Source organism: Mustelus asterias, chromosome 18 (assembly GCF_964213995.1).
Source record: "Mustelus asterias chromosome 18, sMusAst1.hap1.1, whole genome shotgun sequence".
NCBI classification, from domain to species: domain Eukaryota; kingdom Metazoa; phylum Chordata; class Chondrichthyes; order Carcharhiniformes; family Triakidae; genus Mustelus; species Mustelus asterias.
Window position 1 is genome coordinate 37,603,609 of NC_135818.1, and position 12,656 is coordinate 37,616,264.

At 44.7% G+C, this 12,656-nt stretch overlaps 1 protein-coding gene across 1 annotated transcript in view; it reads right to left on the reverse strand.

The window, feature by feature from the left end:
* The window catches only part of ttc6 (tetratricopeptide repeat domain 6), a 217,118-nt gene that overhangs the window by 64,116 nt on the left and 140,346 nt on the right, over nucleotides 1–12,656 (reverse strand). The window contains exons 24-28 of the mRNA XM_078233109.1: nucleotides 9,301–9,493; nucleotides 8,895–8,980; nucleotides 8,008–8,081; nucleotides 1,355–1,565; nucleotides 633–785 (exon numbers count right to left, since the gene is read on the reverse strand). Of these exons, the coding sequence (XP_078089235.1) occupies nucleotides 633–785; nucleotides 1,355–1,565; nucleotides 8,008–8,081; nucleotides 8,895–8,980; nucleotides 9,301–9,493 (717 nt within the window). The remainder of the gene's footprint in view (nucleotides 1–632; nucleotides 786–1,354; nucleotides 1,566–8,007; nucleotides 8,082–8,894; nucleotides 8,981–9,300; nucleotides 9,494–12,656) is intronic.

Genomic DNA, 12,656 nt, shown 5'->3' on the forward strand with positions numbered 1-12,656 from the left:
TCTTTGGAAAGCAATGGATACTACATCTATCTATAGGGCGGCACGGTAGCACAGTGGTTAGCACTGCTGCTTCACAGCTCCAGGGACCTGGGTTCGATTCCCGGCTTGGGTCACTGTCTGTGTGGAGTTTGCACATTCTCCTCGTGTCTGCGTGGGTTTCCTCCGGGTGCTCCGGTTTCCTCCCACAGTCCAAAGATGTGCGGGTTAGGTTGATTGGCCGTGCTAAAATTGCCCCTTAGTGTCTTGAGATGGGTAGGTTAGAGGGATTAGCGGGTAAATATGTAGGGATGTGGGGGTGGGGCCTGGGTGGGATTGTGGTCGGTGTAGACTCGATGGGCCGAATGGCCTCTTTCTACACTGTAGGGTTTCTATGATTTCTATGATTTCTACATCCCTTATCTACCCTATTCATTACATCCTCAAAAAACTCTAAAATTGATAAACAGGATTTCCCTTTTCATAAAACCATGTTGACTTGTTCTAATCATACTTTGCTTTTCTAAGCAAAATCCTTGTTAAGATTTCCTTTACAAATGATTGCAGCAGTGTTCCTTTTTGAAAATCATATTTTTAAAATCCTGCTACACGGGAGTGTGTTCCTTGACATTTTCAGGTAATGTTCTCAAGTATACCTTCAATGCTGCATTGATATCCTGAAATGCTCCAAAGATATTGTTCACTTGAAGATTGACCACTGCTCGACCTTCATAAGCAGCTTGAAGTGTTGGGTCAATATCGATTGCAATTGTGAACTGATTCCATGCTCTTTGAAATCTTCCCAGTACCTGAAAGGGGAAAAGTTGGGATTTTATTTAAAGCCGTCAACCATTTAAAACTGAAAAAATCATTTGTTATCAATTTATACTGTATTATAAACATTATACATATAAATGCATTTACAGTTGAGGTACTTGAAAATTGCATTTAGTTTCAGAAAGTGTCGTTCTTAATTTCAGAACACCAATAAATGCAAAACCAGGAGTTGATTAGAGCTGCTAATTTATGTTTTAGCAGATTTTTAAACTGCAATTTAGCATATGAATATTTTTCTTAAGTATCAGTGCCACGTGGATGTCCTCCACAGTGTAGAAATTTTACATTTTTTAATCTATCGCTTTCCGCTCTACAAATACCCTCTTTTTAAAACTTGCCACTTTGATTAAGCTTTTGTGTACATCTCCTGATATCTCCTTCCTTGATTCAATATCTATATTTTTCCTTCTGCCTCTCAGGAAAACATTCCAAGGAGTTTTGTAAATGTGAGTTGTTATGCAGTTCCAGTGAATGTTTCTTATACAACTTTAGAACAATATCACTAAATAAATGATAAAGAAACCACAAACATTCTCCTGACCTGAAAGTTGAATCCCAGATTGATTCTAGAATTCATAGCTTTAGGATTTAAATGAAGTGCTCGAACAAAGTCTTTTTGTGCTTGCTTTATTCCAGCTTCATGAACAGAATCCATATATACATTTCCACGTCCATTATATGCATCCGCAAAAAATGGGTCCAATTTCAGTGCTTGGCTGAAACTGTTTGCAGCTTCTTCTAAATAGTGAAGTCTCAAAACACATTATAAAAAATGAGCTACTTATGCAATGTAACACATGAGCTTATAAAATTGACAATGTTCAGCAGCAGTGCAGATCTTCTTCCAGAAACAGAGAATAAAACCAGTTAATACCACTTAACTATTAATCAATTAAACCACTCTACCTGTTGTATTGCTAATGGAGATGATTTTCATCTTGCTATCCAAGCATCATAATGGGGTTGTGATCAGCTGTCAAATCTAGCAACTGCACAAATTCTAATTGCACTGATTTCACAAAGGTGACTTTATCGGGCAGTAATCTGACAATCTATCACAGTGGGCTGAATTCAGGAAATGGAAGTCGGAGAGAGAGTCCCAGCCCTGAGTTTTACAGCAATGTTCTTTTAATGTGCTTGGAGATGAATTTGTTGGCCAGAAGGATTAGAGGCAGAAGCTACTCCTATTGGCCTCACAGTGCCAGGAACCTGGATTCAATTCAGCCTTGGGCCACTGTGTGGAGTTTGCACATTCTCCCCATGTCTGTGTGCATTTCCTCTGGGTGCTCCTTCCACAGTCCAAAGATCATAGAAATCATAGAAACCCTACAGTGCAGAAGGAGGCCATTCGGCCCATCGAGTCTGCACCGACCACAATCCCACCCAGGCCCTACCCCTACATATTTGTAAATCCCACCCAGGCCCTACCCCTACATAAAGATGTACAAGTTAGGTAGACTGGCCATGCTAAATTGCCCATTAGTGTCCCAATTTGTGAATTAGCGGGGTAAATTTGTGGGGTTATGAGGGTAGGGCAGGGGTGGGCCTGGGTAAGATGCTCTTCTGGAGAGTTGGTGCAGACTCGATGGGCTGAATGGCCTCCTTCTGCACTTTAGGGATTCTTTGCTTTTATAATTCTATGATAAACATTCCACAGCAGCCATCAGTGTAGTTTCAGTTTATAAGATATCATTGAGTGCAACTTTGGATGTCTCGGGGGGGGCCAGAGGCCTGGTATAAGGCAGGGAAGGCCCTTGATTCTCTGACATAGATTTGGATTCCGTGACAGTGAAGGAACAGCAAAGTCAGGATGGTGAGAGTCTCGGAGGGAAACTTCCAGGCGGTGGCATTCTCAAGTATTTGTTGCTCTTGTCCTTCTAGATGGTAGTGGTCATGTGTTTGGAAGGTACTGCCAGGAACCTTGGTGAGTTCCTGCAGTGCACCTTTTGTAGATGATGCGCACCGCTGCCACTGTTCATTGGTGGTGGAGAGATTGAATGTTTGGGGTAGAATCGAGCGAGTTGCTTTGTCCTGGATGGTGTCAAGCTTCTTGAGTATTGTTGGAACTGTGCGTATCAAGGCAAGTGGAGAGAATTCCATCACACTCCTGACTTGTGCCTTGTAGATGGGCTTTGGGGGGCTTAGGAGGTGAGTTATCCGTTGGAGGATTCCTGGCCTTTGATTCTGCTCTGGTAGCCACAGTACTTCATAGAATCATAGAAACTCTACAGTACAGAAAGAGGTCTTTCGGCCCACCGAGTCTGCACCGACCACAATCCCACCCAGGCCCTACCCCCATATCCCTACATATTTACCCACTAATCCCTCTAACCTACACATCTCAGGACAATAAGGGCAATTTTTTTTAGCATGGCCAATCAACCTAACCCGCACATCTTTGGACTGTGGGAGGAAACCGGAGCACCCGGAGGAAACCCACGCAGACACGAGGAGAATGTGCAAACTCCACACAGACAGTGACCCAAGCCGGGAATCGAACCCAGGTCGCTGGAGCTGTGAAGCAGCAGTGCTAACCACTGTGCTACCATGCTGCCCCATTTATACACTTATTTATACAGTTAGTCCAGTTCAGTTTCTGGTCAATGGAAACACCCAGGATGTTGATAGTGGGGGATTCAATGACGGTACTGCCATTGAATGTTAAGGGGTAATGGTTAGATCGTCTCTTGTTGGAGATGATCATTGGCTGGCACTTTTGTGGTGTGAATGCTCCTGAATATGGGAGGGGTTTCTGCAGTTACTGACTCCTCAAAATACCACAATGCTGCTGACGATCCAGCAACACTGATGCATACGACATCTACTAAATAGGAACAACTGTTGCTGCTGATTCTTTCTCTGAGCTTCAGATGTTGCTCTGGTATCTGCGTATGTTTTCATCCTTTTCTTCCATTCTCTCCTGTTGAACTGCACTTGATTGGTTTTGCTGTGCTGGTCAGTGGTTGCTACCCTAACTTGCTGGGTGGATAAACACTGTTTATCTCCTTGTTATTTGTTGCTCTTTCTGTTGTCATGTGAATTGTGGTGATGTTCTCTTTGGCAGAGGATGAGCATTCCTGTGACTAGAATGGAGTTTAGTAGGATGCTCACCTCTGTTTCGCTGTCATCAACAGCTGCTACAAGTTTCCACCATCTTTTGTGGCTTTGGAAAGCTGGCTGCGAGTTACAGAATACTGTTGCAGTCTTAACCTTCTGAACCATCTCCAGAGCTGGGGGTTGAGGCTTATTGGACTGCTGGTTACTCTCTGGTCATCCTTCACTGGAGACACTGTGGTTCCTTCCTGGATGGTTGGCTGGTTTAACCATTGAAGGTTTTCCTGCACCTGTAACGAGAACAGACAAACCTGCTCCACAAAGAGAAGACCGTTCAGAGCTTCAGTCCCAGTCAGGATACTCTTTTTCATTTAAATAACTCAGGAACTTGCAATTCAGTATGATTAATGACAGTGGTTCTCTTGAAATCTTCTACCATTTTGAGGAGATCCAGAGCCACACAGGTATCTGTGCCTGAGAGAGAGAGAGACTGGTTATGGGTGATATACATCAGCTCGAAGATTTGTTTGCTGCCATACCATTCCAGAACCATGCCTACGACTGGAAGTCCGATTCCTCCAAGCCCACAGAGTGGGGTGTCTGTTGTTCAAAGTCCGAGGTCTTTTAGCCATGGTTCTTGCCTGACAGGAATGTAGGCTGACTCCTGTGTCTAATCTAAAATTTGTTAAATGGCCTTTGACTGAAATGCCCATATTCCAAAATGAGCAATGAAGATCTTTGACCTCATTAAGAAGTATGGCCATGTGAATGTCAGTGGACAATTTTTGGGCATTCTGTGTGTGTTTCAGGAATTTTTATTTTGAAGTTTGTCATAGTGTCCAATCCTGTTGCACTGACAGCATTGGGCTGAAATTACAGGACACTGATATTGCCTGTGATGCTGCTTTGTTCCACAATGTTGGCTGGTTCAGGAATTGCTTTCCCTGGGCTGGAGTGTCTCTTTGTCTTTGTTGCTTAACTAGCTGAAATATGGGTTGGCCTCTGCACCACAGTTTATCTTCTCCCCTTAAAATGGTTCTGTGTGGTTTATGGATTGCCTTTTCCAGGGTTAGATCTTCCTTTGCTTGCAAGGTCAGCAAGTGTTTTGTCCACTACTCTTGCCATTATTCTGTCTCTGTGTTCAGATTTGAAGTGTCCGCATTCGCAACCTTCTGCCATCCAGTACAGATCATTGACAAATGAATTTACAGATTCTCCAGGCTGCTGGACTTGCTTGTTAAATTTAACATTTTAAACATCAACAGATTTAGTACTTCTTCAAACTTAGCAGATGATTCCTTGCCCCGAGGTAAGGCTGTCTGCAATCGGGCCTACTGAGTAAAACAGTATGTTAACCTGCTCTGCTTCAGATTTATTTTTTGTCTAAACCTGAAGTGATGCTGTATCTTGGGAAGCTTTTTCTCCAGTCCCAGTTATGTGGCTGATCTGGGCCTTGGATTAGTCCGAGTTGATCTGGAAGTGTGGAATTCTGATCCATGGTTAATTTTTTTTAAAGTGTAGGTTCTCCATTTCAAGACGATGCTCCTTTTCCCTTGAAGAAAAAGGGATTTCCCACAGTTCCCGATTTTCAGTGGGGTCTGCTACAGTACCAACTGTGCTCAGCTTGGAAAAGAAATTTCAACAATGGGTGCCTGGATCGACCTCCTGCAGAGTTTTTCTCTCTTTTTTTTTTGAAGTCATGTCATTGTTAAATCATGGTTTTTGCTTTCTCAAAGCTGAATTTAGAGGTTGCTATTCTTTCAGATCATTTTTTTCTGTTTTGAAGCAAGCTTGGAAAGGCATCGAATCGGGGATTGGGTTTTCCAAACCACTTCTGAATTGATTTCTCAAGACTTTATGTCGCCTGGAGTTTTAAAAGATTTAAGCCAGCTGGCTCTGCACTCTTGAACTAGAAGCTGGACTTCCAAAGGAAATTAAATGGAGTCTTATCTGTTGTAAGGAATTTTCTGCCTCCAGCTTCCAAGCTTTTCTTTGGATTTTTTTCCTGGTGATTTTTCCTCTGTGCCTCTCCTCCTTGGGCTTTTTTTCAGGTAAGGCTGCTTTGCTGACTTCTTTCTCAGTCTTACAGCATTTACATTTTTCTCTAAATTTCTGCAAGGTTTTGGGTTTTTCCACAAGCTGCCATTATGTAGGATGTTTGTTTCACTGCAGTAGGTCTGAAGAAGTCTTTGGGGCCATTGTAGTTATATGTTGGTTAACCAAGTTTTTATTGGCTCTTAAAACTATTTACAAATATACAATGAAGGGTACAAGCTAGGAGCTGTGTCCATGCTTGCTGAAACACGTGGCTATAACCAACACTACGCTGACCCTGAGTGTAGGTCATGTACTATTTTATATCACTATGTGGGTGATACTGGACTCAGTCCCACATTAACCATATATATGTCAGACCCTTACACTAGAAAGGAATTCCCCACTAGTATACTCAACAATGCCACCCAGCCAGCTATTCCTCTCCTGTGAGGAATGGAAACGTCTGGCCATAGTCGGAGACATCATAGTTACCCCAGAGAATTAGCTTGGTCCCATAAAAGAATGAATGGCACAGTGAGGGACTGAATTATTAGAAAGCAGGTGCCTTTGGCTCAGCAAAAGCAGCAGGAGTGAGGGGAATAAGTACTTGGGCAGTGCAGGAAAATTAAGAATAGGGCCCAGGGTGCCAAACACAATTGGTGGCATCTGTGCAAGGAAAAACCGCAGCTGGCAATGGGGTCGTGAGTCTCAGATTTTGGTTCCAGTGGCAAAAAGAGCAACACCTTTTACAGAAAGGTCAGATTCCAGGCATCAGGAATGTTGAGGGGTAGGAAGGACATAAAGGCATACCTTCAGCATAGAATCTGCTGGCAAAGAAGGAACAACATTTGAGTTGGTCGAGAACCAATCTCTCAGGAGACTGCAACCCTCCCAGAAGATGGTCCCAGAAATCGATGTTCTCATCACCAAAGCCTTCACAGCTTTCTGGGTTGCTTGCCATGCCCTACCAGTGGCCTTCAAAGTACCAGTAGCCCTGTATGTCTCCGCTTCCAAAGCAGTGCTGCTGGGGCAAGAGGGCTTCTGGTCAGTAGATCAGCTGGTAGTTCTCAGAGGCAGTTGCGTGTGTCCGTCCCATTCAGCTTGTTGGTCCCAAAAAACCTTTGCAGCCCATGAAAATCAGAATATGCCCTTTAATCATCTCTCTTTAACAATGTTAATTGGCCTTCTTAATGGCTTGAATGGTCTGCCCTCCTCCTGATCTGGTAAAACACACCAGTCGGAAAGGCTGTCGGGAAACCAGCATCCCAGCCACTATTTTCATTTCTCCTTCCTCCATTCGCACTCTGGGACCTGAAAAGTCAATCCTACATGTCTAAATTAATTACAATACCATTAAGGGCTTCTCGCAGGTCCAACATACACAATGGCCTGAATTTTATAATGTTCTGTTCCCCCTGGCAGGTTTTGAGATGGGGAGGGCGGGTGGGGTGGGGAGGGGGAGACGTGAAATTGCATGGACGGGATTCCCTCTGGGATCTTGACGACGCTGACCTGTAGGAATTTTATGTTTTATGGTGGGGCATGCAGAGCCTTGGATGGGAAGTCTGCCCTTGTCCCAGTTAAGGTCTTTAAGTGGCCATTAATGACTCCCACCATCCAAAAGATTCAGCCCAATAATTCTGTTAGTTAAAACATGTCTAATCATTTTTGCTGACAGCCAATAGATTTATATTCTATAGTTGTATTGAAACATGAAATTGTTGGTGTTATAAATAAGGATTGGCTGGATTAGAAGTGTGTTTGGTGGGAGTGAGGTTGGTGGGCTTGGAAAGGGTTGGAGCAAGAACTTGAAGTGAAGTAAATGCTTTGGGTAAATTAATGCTGCATTCACTATTTTCACCGAATTTGGGAGTTCTTGCTGCACAAAATGCTTTGAGAAGAGTAAGTTCTATGATTCTCTCCTTCACCCTACTCGCAAAATATGCTATTTTTTCTATCCTTGGGGGTGGAAGCTAATTTGCAAAATCTTGCTTCATTCGACAAGTTTAGACTATTTCCTGACAATTTGCCTGAATTTCTAACCACTTTGGAAATCTCAGAGAATTTGCACAAACTGCTGTTATAAAGTAACTTGGAACTTACTTATGGCAGCAGATTGCCACAGCATGATGAATGTTAGCATTTTCTGGCTCTTCCACAATTGCTGCTTTAAAGTCCTGCAAGTGGAAAAAGTGGAAAATCATACGATTAATGTTGAAGAAAGTTAACTGAATACAATGCAGAAACATATGATCATTCCTCATTAAAATTTCCCATTGAGTAGTCTGCTACTTCCATTGGATAAACTTATTTGCTCTTATACAAATACTTTGGGATTATAGAATTCCATATAAAAACTATTGTTATGATCTCTGTGGAGACTGATAACTTGTAAAAACAGATTTGAATTCCTTGTGACTAACTTTAAGGAATCGCACAAGGTTACATGTTTTACGACTTTTACTGTAATAAACTAAAATTAATAATGGCAAAACATGACCTCTAAAGTTTTTTTTAAAAGGCTTTCATTAATCTCTTATCATGACCAATAAATACATATTTATATTACAGCACACTTTCAACAAAATTGCGGTTTTTCAGGAAACAGTGCTTCAGGAAACATGGTTTACGTTTTCCTGCTTTGTCAAGTCATACCCACTCCAGTGATTTAACCTCTCGGCCTTATCAGGATAAATTTTCCAATGTCTTTAATTTGTTGTGGGTTCCTGCTCTTCAATCAGTGGGCAAGCTTTCCCCAGGATTCTGGGTGAAGGCTAAACTTTTCCCTCCGCAGACCACAGCAAATGCAATTCCATCTCTCTCTCTCTCTCTGTTCAAGTCTCTGAGACAAAAGCCAGAATCTCACACATGTTGTGCAGACATGATGGGTGGGACCGAAAGTGGCCGCTTTTTCTGTTTCCATCCAAGACTGACCAAAAAACACTATCACTTTGGCTGGCCAATTAAGGGCTGGCCAGCGTGAAACATACTTGGATACAAGCGCTGTGAAGCCAGTGGGGCGGGAACATGGCAGGCACCGCATCCAGCAGGGACCAGATGGAAGGTTTAATGGCAGCTGTGTCAGATCAGAGCAGGCACAGTGAGCTCTCCAGATGGCAGCAGCACCAGGGGGATACACTGGCGGGAGATAATACCAGTGGCCGCTGAAACCCCGCCCCCCCTCTCTTGTACTCTCCCCTCCCCCACAGTTTTCTGAAGACTGCCTACATGCTGTCCTGGAGGCAGAGACTGCCAGGGGGGTCATACTTGTATCGCGAGATGGCAAGAGAAAGCCACCCCACCAAACCATGGCAACTTAGGCAGAGGTTGCTGCTGAAGTCAGTAGGCATGATATATGCATTGCACATGGATACAGCACCTGAAAACGGGAATTACCATCAGCGTTGTTGTTCTCACTGTTCTGATCATTTTGCGTTTCTTGTTTGCGGAGGAAGGCTGCACTCTTATGGTCCACTGTGGAGAAGTCTGTTGGGGTGGCCATCATTAGCAGTGCTTGGGTGTAAGAATCAGAGTTACACTGCCTATGCGCGTTAAGGCTGGGGTTTAGGATTGGAAGCCCTGGGTCCATCTAAGGGTCAAATGTGCAAAGATGTCAGGAATGTCAACATGGTTCGTGGGAATGAAGGGGGTGGAAGAGAGTATGGTATGGTGCTGTAGGTGGAGGGTTGAGTAATGAATGGACTTTTACACATGGGAGAAGACAAGCCATAATAACGCTGAACACTCAGCAACCTTGTAATCCTCACTAGCAATGAAATAGATGCCTTGGAGCCAGAATGTGAACACAGAGGAAGGTCCTCAGATTTCAGAGAGGGAGGCGCCTCCAAGGAAGGTAAGAGTCCAGTGGACACAAGCCGGACAGGCAGAGAGAGAAAAAAATGTAGGGTCATCTCATCCCTCATAAGGCCTTTTGAAAAAGAGTGATTCAACAATCATAAAGTCACTGATGCTAGTCGAAACTGGCCATCTAGCATGGACATTTGACTGCATGATGAGTGATACAGACTGATTGTTTTCCTTCCTCAGATGAGCCAACCAGACCCAGGACCCTCCATTAACAGCATTGATGACAGATGCACCCCTGTCACATTTTCTGTCCGCCTCAATAACCAGCACAGATGCAGACACAGCTGTGGGCATAGCACATTGACTCAGTTGGTAAGGCACAGTGCTGGGGGCATATCATGCTCCCCTGAGGAGCTGGTGGAGATAGAGGGTGCCCATGGTACCTGCATTGGGAGGATTGCTGGACACCAGGACCATGCTGAGCCAGAGGCAGATGATGAACTTCTGGACTTATCCATCAGGCAGTAAATGCTGCATATCCAGTGGGATGTACGGGGAGATCTGGCAGATCATGGAGGAGTGCATGTGGAGCATAATAAGCATTGCATTGACTCTGAGCACTGAGCGAACAGACTCCTCCATTGAGAGAGTGCTGACTCATGGACAGGCAACTCCAAGAACAGAATCAGGGGTTCCTGGGGAAGCACCTGCACCTACAAACCCTCAGACAAGCAATAATCTCAGGAGGTCACTGCCAGTGTGAGAGTGGATGCAGTACCCAGTCTCTCTGCTAGCTGCCCATCCATCAGTGGTGACCAGGGAGGTACAGACATACCTCACACTGGCAGAGGAGGTGCCTGTCAGCCTTGTGGGCTCCTCTCTCAGTGCTCCAGTTGAAGGTGGAAGCTCCTCCATCCCTCTGCCAGTACCACACATTTTCTAAGGCCGCAACGAATGAGGAGTAATACCCAACCATGTCACCTTGGGCACCCTCCCACATGGTGCCTGCTTAGGCCCTGCCAACCAGAGGGTGACTGCCAAGATAATCGGGGCCAACACAGCAAGAAAATCAGGAGTCAACAATGCTGCTGTCAGTGAGGTGGGGAGGGGGGAACCAAGATATAGCACTCACCAAGTATACGATTAAGACACAGTGAATAGTTTTCACAGGTGACTTTAGTTGTTTTCCTCAGTGCAATGTTTCGTTTCAATGTAACTATATCAACAATTTATGTTTTGTTCTTTGACTGCATGTCTGTTACAAAGATAATTCAAAATTTTGTGTCAATGCCCTGATTTGTTCTGTTTTCTACAGATGCAGGCAACATCAGTGTCTTGAAATATATAACAGGGACAGAAATCTTTACGACAAAGATCGTGAGGTGACATTTGGGTCATGGCATTGTGTTATCTTAAATGTTGGTGAAGGAGGCTGTGCCCTTGGGCTCAGTAGGAAAACAAGCCTTGGCAGCCTAGTCGAAGGAGCATTGAATCAAGACCTCCCAGGTGTCCCTGCCTCCCTGAAGGTTCCTCCCATGGCTAGCTCCTTGTCCCTACCCACGCTCCCCATCAATGAATTCTTCATCGGAGGCATGTGCACTTGCTTCAGTGTCCTCCTGGTCCAGTAGTTTGCCCCTTGCAGGAGTTATATTATGCAGAGTACAATACATAATGACTATGAGTAACACACTGGCAAATTTGCAGGGCCCCACCAGAACAGCCCAGGCACTAGAACCTCATTTTAAGCAGACATATAGTTCTCCTCACCACTGCCTTTGTGGAGGCCTGACAGCAATTGGATCTGTTCTCTGTCTCTGTCCGTGGGTGCCCGAGTGGCATAACGAACCAACTTTACAAAGGATACCTCTTGTTACCCGGCAGCCATTTACTGAGGTGAACTGGAGCTGCAAACAGCCTTGGCACTTGATTGTCTCAGTACGTAGAAACATCATGGGAGTTACCAGGGTGCCTCGCACAGACTTGCAGAAACTGGGTCTTGTGGTCGTACACTCTCTGAACGTTCATGGAGTGTTACCATTTCTATTGACAAAGGTGCCCAGCTGCTGTCCTGATTGGCACATGGGTGTAATGATGGCACGCTGGATGCGTGGGAACCCTGCAATAGTCACAAAGCCTCTGGCTCGCTCAGCGTGGCTGGCTTGGTCCATCTTGAAATGGATGAAGTCATTGCCCATCAGAATCGAGTGTCAGTCACCAGCTTTGCGGAGCTATGCACAGCTGACTGGAAGACCCCATAAGGATCCAAGCTACATAAACCTTGGTTAGGCCGCATTTGGAGTATTGCACGCAGTTCTAGTCGCAACTCTACCAGAAGGATATGGAAACTTTGGAGAGAGTGCAAAGAACGTTCACCAGGATGTTGCCTGGTCTTGAGGGTGTTGACTATGAGGAGAGGTTGAATAAACTAGGATTGTTTTCACTAGAAGGACGGAGGCTGAGGGGAGACCTGATAGTGGTCTCAAAATTATAAGAGGCATAGACTGGGTGGATAGTCAGAAACTTTTTCCCAGGGTGGAAGTATCAATTATAAGGGGGCGGAGGTTCAAGGTGAGAGGGGAAAAGTTTTTCATGCAGAGAGTGGTGGGTGACTGGAACGCGCTGCCAGAGGAGATGGTGGAAGCAGGTACTTCAGCAACATTTAAGAGGCATCTGGATGGGTACGTGAATGGGGAGGGAACAGAGTGATATGGACTGAATAAGGGCAAAAGGTTTTGTTTTTAGTTCAGTTAGGGCATCATGATCGGCACAGGTTTGGATGATTGAAGGGCCTGTTACTGTTCTGTACTTTTATTTGTTCTTGGATCACCCAGTGACCCCTAGAAAAATCCAGAGGTAAGGGCTACAGTGACCTTCAGAGCCATGGGCATTGGGTGTCCACCCACACAGTTGGAGGCTATCTCCGGCCCAATCATCTGACAAATGGA